This window comes from Macaca thibetana, chromosome 12 (assembly GCF_024542745.1).
Source record: "Macaca thibetana thibetana isolate TM-01 chromosome 12, ASM2454274v1, whole genome shotgun sequence".
Classification (NCBI taxonomy): domain Eukaryota; kingdom Metazoa; phylum Chordata; class Mammalia; order Primates; family Cercopithecidae; genus Macaca; species Macaca thibetana.
Window position 1 is genome coordinate 116,765,774 of NC_065589.1, and position 18,702 is coordinate 116,784,475.

At 40.6% G+C, this 18,702-nt stretch overlaps 2 protein-coding genes across 48 annotated transcripts in view; one reads left to right on the forward strand and one right to left on the reverse strand.

Annotated features, from left to right (window-relative positions):
- DBI (diazepam binding inhibitor, acyl-CoA binding protein) overlaps positions 1-18,702 on the forward strand; it is a 343,175-nt gene that overhangs the window by 315,784 nt on the left and 8,689 nt on the right. The window lies entirely within an intron of this gene.
- Positions 1-18,702, reverse strand: part of C12H2orf76 (chromosome 12 C2orf76 homolog) — a 447,011-nt gene that overhangs the window by 59,744 nt on the left and 368,565 nt on the right. For 2 of the 3 annotated variants that reach the window (XM_050752720.1, XM_050752723.1), the window contains one exon: positions 1,712-1,855. In XM_050752720.1, the coding sequence (XP_050608677.1) occupies positions 1,712-1,844 (133 nt within the window). In that variant the 5' untranslated portion in view covers positions 1,845-1,855. Of the gene's footprint in view, positions 1-1,711; positions 1,856-7,649; positions 9,552-18,702 lie in introns of those variants that run through there. The other variant, XM_050752721.1, reaches the window with a different exon arrangement.

Consider the following 18,702-nt stretch of genomic DNA (forward strand, 5'->3'; position numbering starts at 1 on the left):
AGAGAGGGGAGGGAGTGAGGAGAGTGAGAGAGAACGGGGAAGAGGAGAGAGGGGAGGGAGTGAGGAGAGTGAGAGAGAACGGGGAAGAGGAGAGAGGGGAGGGAGTGAGGAGAGTGAGAGAGAACGGGGAAGAGGAGAGAGGGGAGGGAGTGAGGAGAGTGAGAGAGAACGGGGAAGAGGAGAGAGGGGAGGGAGTGAGGAGAGTGAGAGACAACGGGGAAGAGGAGAGAGGGGAGTGAGGAGAATGAGAGAGAATGGGGAAGAGGAGAGAGGGGAGGGAGTGAGGAGAATGAGAGAGAATGGGGAAGAGGAGAGAGGGGAGTGAGGAGAATGAGAGAGAATGGGGAAGAGGAGAGAGGGGAGGGAGTGAGGAGAATGAGAGAGAATGGGGAAGAGGAGAGAGGGGAGTGAGGAGAATGAGAGAGAACGGGGAAGAGGAGAGAGGGGAGGGAGTGAGGAGAATTGTTTCAAGGTGAGCAGGTCTATGTGAACCTACCCCAGAAAGTCCGAGGAAGCTGAGAGGCTGAAGACGGAGGCTGACACATTCAGTTTCTTAGAAAGACATATTGAACAGGAACTTACAAACAGAAGCCATGTCTGTGTCTCAGGCTTCGGCAGGACAAGACAATGGATCCACACACCATTATCCCCCAGACCCAGGGCTTATACCATAGGAAAGGGTGATCTGAAGGGATGTGCAGGGCAAGCAAAGCACAGTAACATCAAGGTTGTTCGACCTAAGGTCAGGATTTATAGTAAGTACCTGTTCTTACACAAGGAACAGCAGATAACCTGGAAATCTTAGAGGCATCTCGAAACTGGGGCTAATGAGAAGTCAATATGGCAGACCAGCATCCAAGATGGAGCTGCTCTGGCCTCCACAGGAATAAAACAAACATAACAAAATGTTCACACAGGGAATCTGTGTGAAGAGCATCCAGGAATTCTTTGTCCTGTTCCTGCAGCTTGTCTATGACTCTGAAATCATGTCAAAGTAAAAAAAAATTACATTGGACATACAGCAATATTATTCATCAAAACCAATGGAACTATACAAGAAATCTGCAGATTGCACCATATATAAATAACACTTCAATTAAAATAATAAAACCTTATTTTAGATGTTTTCTCAAAGGTCGATGATTAGAACACTTCAATAATTAAAAACAGAGAAGAGAAACCCATTGAGGACGTAACAGAATGAAGACTAACTTCATGCATACTTTTAGTTTGAAACAATAAACTAGCACCACCGTTTCTGTGTCTGTGACCACAATTATCAGCAGCTCTCATGACTTCCTGCTGTACGGCCCCCGCTCCCCTCCTGCCACGCTTCCCCATGTGACCACCCCACACCCCCTGTGCTCAGCTGGGTACCACAATCAGCTACACTGCACTCCCTTGCTAATCAACCTCCAAATACATAAGCCCATTAACAACAAACCTAGATATTGCCTTTTTTTAATTAAAAAAAAAAAGCCAAAAATGACGGTCACAATCCCTCATGAGGACACAGACTATTCAGTGAGAATCCTTGAGGGAGGCCCTCTGCAGATACCAGGGCCCAGAATAGGGGCTCACCCAGCACCTGGCTTAGAACCCAGGTTAATCTTTCAAAGTACTTTAGGATTTGTTAAAGATTATTATTAATGTCATAGTCAGCTATTTTAAAAAAGTACTAGTAAAACAAAATGGCTTTCACATCTCATACCTTGCTTTAGAAATATGATAAATTCCTTTACAGTTTGGTCCAAATTCACTCCATGATACACTATAGGTTTGAAATTGCGATGCTCAAAGGAACGGATGAGGCGAACTGTGATGGTCACTTCTTCAGGAGCCATGTGAGGGATTCCTGTGGCGAGAGACACGAGAACCGTCTGAATGAAGCCAGCTCACAGCTGTCTACCAGCGCCTGGCCTGCATCTCTATCATCAGCTCTCCGGCACCAGCCCCCTCTTCCATGCTGCATGATGACTGACAGAGTTCCCAAACAGAAGCCAGGTTCCAGAGTCCCCAGAAGGGTCAAGTGATTATGCCCACCTATCCACTGCAATTCTGGACGGCTCTGTCACAGACACAGATGTTCTGACCAGCAGAAAACTGACAGGGTACACAAGATGAACCAAAGTAACACAGGGGCGTGTGTATGTGTGGAAGCAGAGAAGCAGAATGGCCAAACACAAACACATGGCAAACACACGTCTATTGTGGGTACCCTACGTCAGTGGGCCCCTCAGCTGGCCCTGAGATGGAAGCACATTTATATTAGAATCAACTATCAACAGACAGCATTTCAATCTCATAAATGCTGCCAGATTTCAGGGCTGATTTAATTATATATGATGGTGTACCCGTCTTTCACATTACTAAAGCTCAGTATGTATATTTCATCCTAAAACTAAGTACTAGGCACATGTGCCAGGTCTTAATGTTATCTCATTTAATTCATTCAATTCTCTCACCAAACCATGAAGCATTTTGCCTCACGCTTTAGTGAGAGAATTAAGTGAGATAATATTTTAAAGATGAGAAGATTGACTTGGAGAGATTGCATCAACTGCCCCAAATCATAAAGCTGGCAAATAATGGAGTCAGGATTCAAGCATCAATTTAATTCCAAAGTCCATGCTTTCTAATACATGCACACACACACACACACACACACACACACACAAATTGGAAAACCACCCCAAATTATTTCCTCCAAAAAATTTCTGCACAGTTGCCAATGTTTTTTTCCATGCTTAAAAAATATTTTTGTTTTGAAGTATCTTAAGCAAACAGTTAAAAAAAAAAGAACCTGCTACACTATCCTGTCAAATCTTAACATTCTGATGCAACTGCATCAACTTTTAGGAAGAAAATACATCAGAAGTCCCGTGTACCCTCCCCAATTCCACCAGCATTTCCTGCCCTGGGACGACAGAGCAGTGACTCACACACACCATTCCAATACATAATTTTACACTCTAATTCGTATCATTTGAATCTACAGAAAATAGACTATTATGTGCAGCAATAACAACACTTTCTATATATATTTTTTAACTTTGTTTTGTTTTGTTTGAGACAGGGTCTCACTCTGTCACCCAGGCTGGTCTCCAACTCCTGAGCTCAAGTGATCCTCCTGCCTTAGCCTCTGAAAGTGCTGGGATTATAGGTGCGAGCCACCAAGCCCAGCAACACTTTCTGTTATATATCAACAATGCTTACATGCCAGATACTATTCTAAGTGCTTAGCACTCATTCTATCATCGACTGCCCACTCACCTCCAATCAGCCTGTGAGGTTGGTAAGATCATCTCATACAGAAAAAGTGAAACACAAATAGGCTGAAGTACTGTGCCCACAGATACACAGTATGGTTAACTTTAAAACATGGTGTATTATATGTAGCTTCCACAAGCCTTTCAGCATCGCTTTTCATTTATCTGTGTTGAAAGATGTAACTCTAACTCTCACATTCACTTTCTGAAGTATCAAAAACCCATTTGTTTTAAAGATACAAGCAGGGCGTAGTTCTATCTAGTAGTACCAGTACCTACTTTGTGCTACTTACAACTTTGCATGTAACTTTAAACCATAATATACAGTAAGAGTAAGTATTAGAAAAAAAAATACCTGTAATACTGATAAATGTAAGGAAAGCTATACGACCTCACTAGTAGTCAGGGAAATTCAAAATAACAATGAGACATATCACTCGTCTAACTGATAAATTACAAAGTCTAACAATACCTCCTACTGGCAAAGGTAGAGAACAATGAAAACCTCATCGATGACAGCAGGCACTTAAAGGAGCAGTACTTTTGGAGACAATTAGGCAATCTTTAGTAAAACTGAAGATACACATACCTTTTGATCCTACAATTTCATTCATACATAGATACCCTAAGGAATCTCACATATATACACAAGGAGGAACCATAAAATATTAATAGCAGTGTCATTTTTTAACTGCCAAAACTGGAAACAACTGTCCATCAACGGCAGAACAGATAAGAAAAGGATGGGGTACTCATACGATGAAATACGACAAGCAATCGAAATGAATGGATTGGAACTACAAGCATCAACATGGATAAATCTCAAAAATACTACCATGAGTGGAAAAAAGCAAGTTGCAGAAGAATCAGAGCATCCCGTACTATCATTTATACAAAGTTCATAAACATAGTCTTTATTTTGTTTCATACGAGACAATTAGTCAGGCACGGTGGCTCACCCCTGTAATACCTGCACTTTGGGAGGCTGAGGCGGAAGGATGGTTTGAAGTCAGGAGTTCGAGACCATCCTGGCCAATATGGTGAAACCCAGCCTCTAATAAAAATACAAAAATTAGCCAGGCATGGTGGCGGGTGCCTGAAATCCCAGCTACTCAGGAGGCTGAGGCAGGCAGGAGAATCTCTTGAACCCGGGAGACGGAGGCTGCCGTGATCGGAGATCGTGCCACTGCACTCCAGCCTGGGTGCCAAAGCAAGACTCGGTCTCAAAAAAAAAAGAAAAAAAGAAAAAAGAAAGGAGACAATCACCTGAGGTGTAGGAAGAATTATGTACTCGAGAAGTAATAAATTGGGGCTTCAATTATATTAGTAACATTTTATATCTTAAGCAGATGTTAGGTATATGGCTTTTTGTTTGTTTGTTTTGAGACAGAGTCTCACTCTGTCGCCAGGCTGGAGTGTGGTGGCGCCATCTTGGCTCATCACAACCTCCCTCTCCGGGGTTCAAGCAACTCTCCTGCCTCAGCCTCGTGAGCAGCTGGGACTACAGGTACACACCACCACGCCTGGCTAATTTTTATATTTTTAGTAGAGATGGGGTTTCACCATGTTGGCCAGGCTGGTCTCCAACTCCTGACCTCGGGTGATCCGCCTGGCTCGGCCCCCCAAAGTATATCATTCTTTATGCCTTTTACTACGTCTGGAATATTTTGTAACACACACAAGCAAGTCACATTAATTTGGCCTGGAAAGTCTCTCTGAATCTTATAAGCATGTTTTGTGGTTAATTAGTTTAACAAATCTTTTCACAATTTCAATATTAGTTACTTCACTATTTCTTATTAAATCTGGCTTACAATGCTTCTCTGAAAATCTGATCCCAGAATCTATCACATAATAGCAGTTCAGCAAACATCTACAAAATTAAAATTTTAAATATACTGAAGTACTCAATAAGGAATAGCTCCTGAGAAAGAGACATATAGAAGCCTCTTGTATTTCAGAAGCAGTGTTGACAGGTTTGCTAAAGCTATGACCACATCTCCCTCTTCTCACCCCCCAAAACAACAAAAAAGCCCTCCCAAACACACATATATGCACACACCTACACACACACACACACACACACACACACACACACACACAGGGAAGCCCTATAATGCAGCCCAGTGTCCCTAAGAGCTTAGAGTTGGACAGATTTAACTATTTAACTTAAAGATCAACTCTGCTTCTTAGCTGTGTTATAAAATAAGAAATCCTTGAAAAGCTGTTCCATGTTAGCCAGGCATAGTCCCAGCTACTCGGGAGGCTGAGGCAGGGAGGTGGAGGTTGCAGTGAGCTGAGATTGCACCACTGCACTCCAGCCTGGGCATCAGAGTGACACTCCGTCTCAAAAAACAAACAAACAAAAAAACAAGTTGTTCCATTAATTTAAGAAATTAACATACATTAAACACAATTCTTCGCACATCAGAGGATCTCAGTAAGTAGTAGCTGCTTTTATCATCATTATTCTATTTAGACTAAAATAGGTTTGGGTATAAAGACAGCTAAGCAGCAGATAAATATAAATTCCCGGATGTAATGAAGCGAAGGCTGCGCAGGCTGGCACTTGCATTCCTCATGAAACTGTTTTTCACAATTACAGGTTTGTTATTTTCACTTAATAAAAACCTGCCCATATGCTGTACTTAAATAGTTGAACTTTTCCATTTAAAACCCCAAAATCTGAGTTATATCTAATTTTGGGCAACTATTGTCATTTTTCTAAAAAATGTGCTTCAATTTATACTCAGTAACAAAACAATATCAGAAGGACCATTATCTAATTTGCCGTAAGGACAGTGGGACGCAGGCTTGTCTGCCTAGAGAGGATGACACACTGAAGAGGCGGCTTAGAAGACTAATCTTACAGATAATAAAATCTGACATTTTTCCCAGAAGGTTTGGCCTAGTTTTTTTTAAAAAGTGAATGTGATCAATTTTAAAAAGCACTCCTCAAATGAAAAGGCAGAGAAGCCAATAAAAATAAACTTCGGGATAAATTAACAAAAAATATTCAAGGACATAAAAGATTTAAATAAATGAAATGATAGACAATGTCCTTAACTACAAAAGTTCAAAGTAGTAAAGAAATCAAGTCTCCCTAAATTGACCTATGCATTGAATAAAATCCCAATCAAAATAAAAAAGGGCTGTTTGGGAATCTTGACACAAATAATTCTAAAATCCATCTAGAAGAATCTGTGACCTTTGTCAGCAAAGTCATAAAACAACAAAAAAGAAAAGAGACCAGTGACACCAATTATTAAAACACATTATAAAGCAACCGTTATACAGGAAAAAGCTTGTTTGATTTTCATAATTTTACAAAATCCAATAACAACTATTTTAAATGCAAAATCAAGCCACAGTAATATAAATTTTGATACTGGAACAGAAATAGATAGGCAAATCTGTGAAATCTAACAGAGAACTCAGATTTCAGGTTATAAAAAATTTAATATAAGATGAAAGTGGCATCTCAAATTAGTGGGGAAAAGATAGTTTCCTTAATAAATGGCATTGAGAAAACTAATAATGGATTTGGGGAAAAGTAATAATGGATTCTTATCTTACTCCTTATACAAAACAACCTCTCAATGAAACAAATATTTAACTGTAAAATCATAAAGAGGCACCAGAAGAAAATAGGTACATATTTTTATAATCTTAAGATAGGAAAAGCTCTAAGCAAAGACAACGCAGGAGTCATCAAGGAAAAGACTAACAGTTGTAACAACATAAAAATGTAAAAAGAGACCAATATCCTAATAGAAACAAGGATAAAGGTAATTAACAGGCAACTGGCTAAACTTAAGCCAATAATGTGAAAAGATCAGCTTTACTTCCAGCTAAAGAACTGAAAGAGAAACAGATATCAATTCTGCCATAAGACTGGTATAATAAGAAAAATTAAAAACTAGCCAACCAGTGTTGGCAAGGATATGGAGAAACAAATATTTTTTATAAACTAGTGGCAAGAATATAAAATGAAACACCCTATCTGGAGGTGAGTGGGTAGTCTGTATCAAAATTTTAAATTTGTCTACCCTTTGACATGGCAATTTCTTCTCTAATAATTCACCCTGAGAAGATAATCATATCAATTATTTTATAAACCCATGAGTTCATAATGACACTTTTTAAAAAAGCTAGTCATTCTGGAGGCTAACAGGGCACTAATTTGTTTTTCTGAAAAGTGGCTTTCCAAGTGAGGGTTGGTGGAAATAAGGAATCAAACATTTTACCCTTCCTTTCTTATACAGACAATATTTCAGTGTTACCAACAAATAGCTTATGAAGAAAAGCTTCCTCTTTATAGAAGAATTACAGCTAAAAAGTACTAAAAGAATAAAATTTTTAAAATCCCAATTTACATACCTTATCAGGATGGCTAAAATAAAACACAGCAAGAGCCCCAAATGTTGGTGAGGGTGGAGAAATTCACATACATTGCTGGTAGGAATGTAAAATGGTACTAGCCAGTCTGAAAAAGAATATGGCAATTTCTCACAAAACTAGGCATACCCATTATATAACACAGTAATTGCATTCTTGGGCATTTATGCTAGAGAAACAAAAACTTACATTGACACAAAAACCTGTACATGAATGTGTACAGCATATCCATGTGTAATACCACAAAACTGGGAAACAATCCAAATGCCCTTTAACATATGAATGATCAAACTGCAGTATATCCATATCATGAAATACTAGTCAGTAATAAAAAGAAATAAATTATTGATACAGGAAACAATCAGGGTGAATCTCAAGGGAATCAAACTGAATGGAAAAAGGCAGTCTCAAAAGGTTGCATACTGTATAATTCCATTTTTATGTCATTCTTGTGATGACAAAATTACAGAAATACCGAAATGAAGAATGCATTAGGGTGTTGCTAGGGGTTGGGGAGGAGAGGGAAAGAGGTGTCTGTAGCTATTAAAGGGTAAAATGAGAGATCCTTGTGATGGAAATGTTTTGATTCTTGACTGTGGTGTTACCCATTTTTATCTACATGCGATGTAACTGCACAGAACTAAATGCATACACATGCAGGCATACACATATATACACACACGTGCATATAAAACTAGTGAAATCTAAATGAGGTCCATTGTTTGTACCAATGTCAATTTCCTGCCTGTAAAATCGGACTATACTCAAGCAAGATGTTGCCAATGGGGGAAAGTGGATGAAGGGGAAATGGGATCTCTGTATTATTTCCTACATCTACATGTGAATCTACAATTATCTCAAAATAAAAAGATTCTAAAAATTATCATTCTGAAAACCCTAATGAAATGAGTGTAGGTGATGATCATAAAGCGGTGTTAAAACCATCAGGTAAAAGACTGATGGGAAACTTTCGCATGGGTACATCGGGGGCTGACAACACCTGAGCTTACTAATCAATATTAATGAATGAATCAAGACTCCAGATCTCACTCCCAGTTTATCAGCTATGATAGTGTGTGTAAGAACATGTTAAATGACACCACAAGGAGGCCATCAGCCAAGTTCAGATGGTGGAAAATTGTACTGGAAAAATGACTTGATTTCTTCAACAAATGGCATGAGAAATAAAGAGAACAGAGGAAGGCTATATATTAAAAGAGACTTAAAAGAGATAATCTCAACCAATGCAACATTTAGTCTTTGTATGGATCCTAATTTGTATAATATTAGATGATATTAGGAATTAATGTTAATTCTGTGTATATCATATTATGGTTATGTTTTTAAGTCCTTATCTTAAAAGACTGAGGAATACACAGGTGAAATGGTGACCTGTATTTGCTTTCAAATACCCTAGCAGAGGAAAAACAATTATAGAAGCGTAGATTAAAAAAACATTAGTAGAGACCAAGCATGGTGGCCCATGCCTGTAATCCCAGCACTTAGGAGGCTGATGAGGCAGGAGGATCACTTAAGCGCAGGAGTTCGAGACCAGCCTGGGCAACATTTCGAGACCTCATCTCTACAAAAAATGTTTTTAATTAGCTGAGTGCAATGACACACATCTATAATCCTAGCTACTTGGGAGACTGAGGCAGAAGGATCACTTGAGCCAGAAGTTTGAGGCTGCAGTGAACTATGTACTGTGCTCCACACCACTACTCTCCAGCCTGGGCAACAGGGCAAGACTCTGTCTCAAAAAAAAAAAAAAAGTACTAAACCATTGTTAACTGTTGACGCTGGTTATATATGAAGCCTCATATACTTTTCCATTTGTAAATGCTTGACATTTTTCCTAATAAAAACTTTTGCAAGAAGATTGTAAGTGCACAAAAGTGTACATTCAAAGATTTTCTTTCACTGAAATGTTTCTAATAGTTAACAAAATTAGAATCCAATTAAATGTCCACCAGTAAAGATACGGTTAAGTAAATTATGCCATGCAATAAAATAAAATACCCTGCAGTCATTAAAGGGTGATATGGATATATGGATACCAACTTTGAAATATGGCCATGACATACTAGTGAGTAAAAAAACAAGTTAGGCTGGGTGCGGTGGCTCACACCTTTAATCCCAGCACTTTGGGAGGCCAAGGCGGGTGGATCACCTGAGGTCAGGCGTTAGAGACCAGCCTGACCAACATGGTGAAACCCTGTCTCTACTAAAAATACAAAGTTAGCCAGGTGTGGTGGTGCACACCTCTAATCCCAGCTACTCGGGAGGCTGAGAAAGGAGACTCACTTAAACCCAGGAGGCAGAGGTTGCAGTGAGCCAAGATTGTGCCATTGTACTGCAGCCTGGACGACAAGAGTGAAATTCTGTCTTAAAAAAAAAAAAAGAAGTTAAAGGGCTGGGTGCTGTGGCTCACACTTGTAATGCCAGCACTTCGGCAGGCCAAAGCGGGCAGACTGTTTGAGTCCAGGAGTTCAAGAGACCAGCCTGGGCAACGCGGTGAAACCCCATCTCTACTAAAAATACAAAAATTAGCCCGTCATGGTGGCATAAGCCTGTAATTGGGGGGCTGAGGTGGGAGGATCGTTTGAGCCTGGGAGGCGGAAGTTGCCATGAGCCAAGATTGCACCACCGCACTGCAGCCTGGGAGACAAAGCCAGACCCTGTCTCAAAAAAAAAAAAAAAAAAAAAAAAAAAAATTAGAAAACTGCCTGCGTATAGTATCACCGCATGTTTGTAATGTCAGTATGTTACATGTAAACATAAGCATGGAGAGATGTCCAGAAAAGCCTTTACCAAAACATTAACAGTGGCTATCTCTGAGGGCAGAAATCCAAGAGACTGTTACTTGTTTTATATACTTTTTAATATTGTTTGATGTTTTACCAATCATGTGTTTTTAAATTAAGCTATTTCCTGTATACTTATATTTGCACTTTTCTGATATATGTGTATGCATCAACAAAAAGTTATTTTAAAAACTCAGCTATTTCCATTTCTTTTTAAGAAGGAAGAGATAACAGAACAAAGCAAACAATACCAAACTTACGAGAGTATTGGAAAGGAGGGAAGGGCTAGGAACTTAGTTATACTCCTGCTATGTACCAAGGAACACCAAATAAATCCAAACAGCATTCGGAGGCACCAGAAGCAGGTCACACGCCCAGAGGAGTCTGAACTTGTCCAGGATGGTACAAGCCCCTCGCTGCCTCTCCAGTGGTATACATCACCATCAAAACCTGCCTTTCAAATATCCCTGCAGCCACAATGACAGCTCAGTTTCCCACACCCACCAGGCTGTTGCCACGCCTCTACCACACCTCTCCAGCCCGGCTTCTCTCCAAAATCCCTCCGCCCCTCGCCCTCTTTGCTTTCCCACAGAGGCTCCTTCAAGACCCAGCTCAGGGGCTATCTTCTGCAGGACACCTTTGAGCTGGGGTCCTCCTCTCCCCCAGGCTGAGCCATAGGCCCCTCTGGATGCGGCAGTACCTATCACTCCCTATTGATGTCATCTGTTTTAGAGGTCTGGCCCACAAGCTCCTTAAGGGAAAGAATGCTGTGTGGTCCGTTTTTATAGACCCAACAGCTTGTGTAGCATGAGACACCTCAGAAGCCCCATAAATGTTCTTTTTAAAATTGTTAATGTTGCGTAGAGTTAGGGTCTCACTGTGTTGTCCAGGTGGGTACTGAACTCCTGGGCTCAAGCAATCCTCCTGCATTAGCTTCCCAAAGCACAGGATTACAGGTGTGAGCCACCACGCCCACCCTCGATAAATGTTTGTAGAACTAATGAGCAGTTAAAGGGAGGAAACAAAACCTGATTTCTTCCATTTTCTAAGGACACACTAACATGGCAATCTTGCAGTAGAGACACAGGACCCAAGAAAATGTTTGAGATGTGGGAAAAAAGAAATCAAAATTAATATTAATTATATATTTATAAAATGTAACAGTTCAACAGCAACTTGATTCTATTCATAATTATACATGTTAGATTTAATGTAGGATATGGGTATATTGCAACATATAAGACCCAGGTGATGTTTTGAAAAGTAAGAGTGCCTAGAGCTTAGGAAGGTCTTTACACCTCTCTGCCTAAAAAACCTGTAGTTCTAGCTAGTACCTTACCCAGCTAGTCTGGGGCAGTGAAGAAAAGTCCATACGCAAAGCAAAACGAAGCTCTTACAGACAAACAAAGCAAACACAAAACTTCCATAGGAACTGCCTTGCATGGAAGCCCCAGTTCCCTGGCCAGTAACCACTGCATCAGAGCAGCCCAGCACCCTCCCCTCTGCAGCTGCTTTTTTGGTCCAAGCTGCAAGGATGGTGAGGAGGGAAGTACAGCTTGGAAGCTTTGAGGCCCCATAGATGAGATGGGCCTTCAGCCTTCAGTCCTGCAGCCTGTGATGGAAATTCAGCAACCAGGGAAAGCCAGAACAAGCTAAATGCAATGCTCCTTAACTTGCCCAGTGGCTCCCCTTCCCAAGCTGGCTGGTCTCCCCAGGGCAGAGCTCTGAGCTGCAGAGTTATAAACTGGCAGGGGCAGGTTTCTGGGTGAAAAACTAGGCACCACACACGAAAGCTCAGAGCCAAGCATCCAGATAAGCACAAAACACTCACAAGATACTTGATTGTTGATGTTACACTGATCTCTGTCAGTTCAGAACCAACATCACTACAGTTGGTTCGGCTTGTTGGTAGCAGTTATGGTTTATAAAGTTGGCTATGAACACTGAATTAGCAAATCCTGAACCACTGCTCCCAGGGCAACTACAGGATTAGGATCTTGTGAGCCCGTCTTCACATTTTGGCAAACGATCAATACATAATCTTGTTTCGTGCATGTTTCTGTTGAAAGAGACATTATGTGTTGCTGATTCATCAGCATTGAACTCCCAGCCAACAACACTCACAGCCTGCCTGAACAAAGCTTATCTAACACAGTATTTTCTCCATAAGGCACATCACAGCCTTCCTGCGCCTAGGAACACTTGACTGCATGTCTGCGCTATGCTTGGGGGACATTTTAAATAGCAGAATCACCAACAGAAAAGCATTAAAATGAAAAAAACATGGCACTACATAGTCCACAAACTGGTCACTTGTTTACAATATAGGAGCTGAAACAAGGAGGCAGAGCGCGACTGGGCACGGTGGCTCATGCCTGTAATACCAGCACTTCTGGGGGCCCAGGCGGGAGGATCACTTGAGCCCAGGAGTTTGAGATCAGCCTGGGCAACATAGCAAGACTCTGTCTCTACAAAAAAAAAGAAAAAATAACAAAATTAGCTGGGTGTGGTAATGTGCGCCTGTAATCCCAGCTACTCAGGAGGCTGAGGTAGGAGGATCACCTGAGTCTGGGAGGCAGAGGTTGCAGTGAGCCAAGACTGTGCCACTATACTCCAGCCTCAGCCTGGGCAACAGAGCGAGATCCTGTCTCAAAAAAATAAAAAATAAAAAAGGCAGAGCGTTATCTTGTTTGACCTCAGCTGGGAACATACTGAGTGACTCAAAATTTTCACTGCTCTGCACATGTCCAAGAATGACTAAGAAAGTGCCAAGAATATTGCTTTTGGGGTTACAAAAAAATGTTAGTATGTACATGAATTTGCAAATGCAGAATCTGAAAATAATTAGGATTGACTGTACTACCTAAAATAATTAGGATTGACTGTACTACCTCAAAAACCCAGTATATATGCCTTATGGTATTTGAAGAAAGCATCTTCTTGACCTTTTTGTCAGAGAATGGAATCCAAAATGAGCTATTAGAAGCTTTAAGGGTAGGCAAAGCATCAAGCACTAAGGCAGTTAACATGGAGAAGACCCTATAACCACTTGCACACTGGCTGACCTTCCTTCATGTCACACGCAGGTTTCCAAGAAATTATGACCAGAATTTTAACAGATTCCTAGAGAGAATCATTTTGAAAAACGAAAATATTTATAAAGCACATCTACTCCCTAAATTTAAGTACTGTAAAATCACACTTGTCATATATCAACTTTGCTTTAAAGTTTGTCTTATCCAAACAAAAAAGGTACAACTTTCAAAAAGGGAAGGTTCTAACCACTGTTCAATTAAATCTGACCTAAAGCTGCCTCCATAGGTAATGAACTGCACCCTATCTTACTATGTAAACAAGCTGCAACCTAACTTGCAAGTGTATTATTGTAGTAAGTAACGGAGCCTCAGCCAATCACAGCAGCCAAACTTTCAGCCAATACAGGCTGCAAACTGCCAAAACATGTCAAAATAAGGCAAAAGCCAAGCTGTAGCCAGTCAGACTATTTCGGTCTCTCACTTCTGTTTTCTGACCATAAATACTGCCTGCTGGGTATTTACAGACAGAAAATACTGTTGCTGGTTAATGCTCTCTGAACCTTTACTAGTTCAGACGCTGCCTAATTCATGCATTCTTTACTTAAACGCTGCTAAATTGAATTGTCAAAAGTTTTCCTTTTAACACCAGATTCTCTCTTTCATTATAGACAGGTTATATACAGAAAGAGTATATTAGAGTGATTACATATATATACATATGTACGTATGTATATGTAATCATGCTAAATCCTTAATTCTCCTCAAGATTTAGGAACCAGTATCACAGGGCAGAGAGTCCATCACCTTCCTTTTAAAACAAATAAATCAATAAAAAGAATATATGAAACACAGTTGTTACTGTTCCTTTATGTGAGGAAACTGAATTGGCAAACATGAGCACGTATAAAAGGAGAAAGAGCAGGAAATTGCTAAGAAGAAAATCACTGAATATGCAAATGATTCTGAAACTGCCCTTAATGATTTTGGAGCAAATAATCCTTAAGTGCAATTAAATAGCATTTAAATATGTCATTTTATTTAAAAAAAAAATGTTGTTTAAGGCCGGGGTGATGTCGGGGAGCCTAAATTATTTTTATTACCCTTCTTAAAAAGACGGAACACCTAGCATACTGTTAGTAGATGAATGATAAATGCTCACCATTTACAGAAAATTTAACCTTGGCAAATTAATAACTTTATATTAACTTCAGTTTAAGTTTGTAAGAATGACAAATTAAAATTAATTCGCACTTAGTACTATGACTAAAAGCAAAATGTTAATTGCATTTTTATCTACTCTGGCCTACTTCAAAAGCATAATTTTAACTCTTGGATGGAGAACAAAATTGTCTTCTAAAAACAGATCTCAGTAACAATATCAAAAGTTGGACATTATAATAAAAAGAAAAAAGGTAACAATAATTTTCTTTTTCTTTTTTTTTGAGAGTCTCGCTGGAGTCTTGCTCTGTCACTCAGGGTGGAGTGCAGTGACACGATCTCAGCTCACTGCAACGTCTGCCTCCCATGTTCAAGTGATTCTCCTGCTCAGCCTCCAGAGTAGCTGGGACTATGGGCACACGCTGCCATGCCCCGCTAATTTTTGTAGTTTTAGTAGAGATGGGGTTTCACCATGTTGAGCAGGCTAGTCTCGAACTCCTGATCTCAGGCGATCCACCCGCCTCAACCTCCCAAAGTGTTGGGATTACAGGCATGAGCTACCGCGCCCAGCCCCAGGAATTTTCTTTTTAGGACAGACTGGAGAAGGGATGAGAAAAGGATTGGGAGAGGCTGGTTGAAGGCACAGCTGAAATTAAATAGGAGGAATAAGTTCTGGCGTTCTATGGTTAACAGTACATTACAAAATAGCTAGAAGAGAGATTTTTAAATATCCTCACCACAAAAAGATAAATGCATGAGGCAATGGTCACACTAAATACCCTGAATTGCTCATTCTACAACATATATATGCATTGAAACATCAAACTGTGCTGCCCAAATATGTACAATTATGTGTCCATTAAAGAATCTGCTTTCCATTTTTTCAAAAGCATTTTTTTTTAAATATGAAACTCAGCATTTATATCTACATTTATGGCAGGGCACGGTGGCTCACGCTTGTAATCCCAGCACTTTGGGAGGCTGAGGCAGGCGGATCACTGACGGATCACTTGAAGTCAGGAGTTCAAGACCAGCCTGGCCAACATGGTGAAACCCCGTCTCTACTAAAAATACAGAAAAAAATTAGCCAGGCGAGGTGACATGCTCCTGTAATCCCAGTTACTCGGGAGGTTGAGGCATGAGAATCGCTTGAACCAGGAGGCAGAGGCTGCAGTGAGCCAAGATCATGCCACTGCCACTGCACTCCAGCCTGGGAGATGGTGTGAGGCTCCGTCTCAAAATATAAAAACAAACAAACGAACAAAAAAAAAACCCTGCATTTATAAACTAGGACTATATGAGGGTTAAATAACATTTGAAAACTTCTTGGCATTTTTTTGTTTGTTTAGCTGCATAATACAAATGAAAGCACCATTATTCTAGAAGAGTTGGTTAAATCATCTTTCACTGACAGAACTTTTGAGAAATATATTTTCGACAATTCATTTATAAATGATTTCAAAGTCTTTAACCTCAACCATTTTTTAGATAGGTTAAAAAAATAAACTCTTCCACCTCTAGGGGGTTAGGTAACACATTAGGTACAAGATGAATTTTAGCTAATCTGCTGACTGGCACATGCTTCTCCGTGCTGTAACTGCTTTACTACCCAATGACATTAGCAGCTGACCCTCCCTGAGGAAGAACCATTATCAGTTCCAAATAAATATATCCTTGATTACTGTTCACACGTACAGTACACCACCCACTGACAAATCAACACCTACAATTCCTCAGACCTGCCATTATGACCTTCAATCTGGAGCAAATGTACAAAACCATAATTTGTTTTCTCTGCTCAAGATATGCAAGACTCTCCATAAACCATTCTGGACAGTTGAGCTTTCCCAAGGGTTGGAGACTTAACCATTTGGAAAGAATATTTCATACACTTGCTTTCTTAAACAAGGTATACTGGGTATAAACTCTCTTTTTCTTGATTTGCAATCATCAGTGAGAATGTTAATCCCTGTATTGTGTGTTAGGAGACATTTCTCCATGGGTCTCTCACACTTCTGAGTGTCTCAGAAGTAGAGGCGCTGGCTGCTTTCATTCTTAACTATCTTTCAAGGATATGTATATAGCGAACAGCTTAGAAAGACAGAGACAGTATTTCCCACCAGACTGTCCAGTACAATGAAGATCTCTCACTCCAGGGTAAGGCTGGGCAGGTTTGCCTGCAGCCCTTTATAAAGAATTTGATTTACCTACACCTGGGGTTTTACAGCTGTGACACAAATCCACTGCACACACAGTAGCAAATGAGCTACTCTGATTGCCCCTGTGGGACCTATAGGGAGAAGGAATGGAATCAACTCCTCCTCTCAGTGGTGGCATTAGATTCCCATAGGAGCGCGAACCCTATTGTGAACTGAGCATATGAGGGATCTACGTTGCACGTTCCTTGTGAGAATCTAATGCCTGATGATTTGAGGTGGGACAGTTTCAACCCAAAACCATCCCCCTACCACCCCATCCATGAAAAAACTGTCTTCCATGAAACCGGTCCCTGGTGCCAAAAAGGTTGAGGACCGCTGCTGTACAACACCATCCACCCAACAGGATGTAATGGACATTTATGGAACGCCCCACTAATGACTGCAAAATGCACATTCTTTTCAAGTACCCACAAAATAGATGCCAAGACATCCATATTCTGCACCACAGGAAAAAACCATGATGAGTTTAAAGAAGTGAAATTAAACAGTGTGTTCTCTGACCATAGTGGAATCAAATTGGAAATCAGAAACAGAAAGCTACCAGCAAAGTCTTCAAACACTTGGAAACTAAGGAACAGACTACTAAACAAGCCCTGGACCAAAGAGGAAGTCCCAAAGGAAACTAAGGCCAGGTTCGATGGCTCACACCTGTAATCCCAGCACTTTGGGAGGCTGAGGTGGGCAGATCACTTCAGGTCAGGAGTTCGAGACCAGACTAGCCAACATGATGAAACCCCATCTCTAGGCCGGGCGCGGTGGCTCAAGCCTGTAATCCCAGCACTTTGGGAGGCCGAGGCGGGTGGATCACGAGGTCAGGAGATCGAGACTATCCTGGCTATCATGGTGAAACCCCGTCTCTACTAAAAATACAAAAAAACTAGCCGGGCGTGGTGGCGGGCGCCTGTAGTCTCAGCTACTTGGGAGGCTGAGGCGGGAGAATGGTGTGAACCCGGGAGGCGGAGCTTGCAGTGAGCCGAGATCACGCCACTGCACTCCAGCCTGGGAGACACAGCGAGACTCCGTCTCAAAAAAAAAAAAAAAAAAAAAAAAAGAAACCCCATCTCTACTAAAAATACAAAAATCAGCTGGGCTTGGTGGCAGGCACTGTAATCCAGCTACTCAGGAGGCTGAAACAGGAGAATCGCTTGAACCCAGGAGGCAGAGGTTGCAGTGAGCCGAGATCACTGTTCTCCCGCCTGGGTGACAGAGGGAGACTCCGTCTCAAAAAAAAAGAAACTAAAAATACACTGAACTGAATAAAAGTTGGACACAGTTAAAGCACTGTGAAGAGGAAAATGTATTGCACTAAATGCATATATTAAATGAGAAAAAGTCTCAAGTCAATAATCTAAGCTCCCACCTCAAGAACCTAGAAAATCAAGAGCAGAACAAACCCAAAGCAAGCATAAGGAAAGAAATAATTAGGAGCGGAAATCAACAAAATTGAAAACAGAAAACGGAAAATCCATGAGAAAAGAGCTGGTTCTTTGAAAAGATTTTTTAAACACTGAAAAATCTTAAGCAAGACCAGCTAGGAAAAAAAAGAAGGCACAAATAACCAATATCGGTAATGAAATGGAGGATATCATTATAGGCTCTGCACATATCAAAAGGATAATAAGGGAATACGAACTAATTACATACATACATTTCACAGCACAGACAAAATGGACCAATTTCTTTAAAAACTCAAACTACCAACACTCACCAGTATGAAATAAACAATATGAATAGCCCTATAACTATTAAGGAAATTAAATCCATAATTTAAGAACTCCCAAGAAAGAAATCTCCATAAGAACCTGATGGGGTTCCTGGA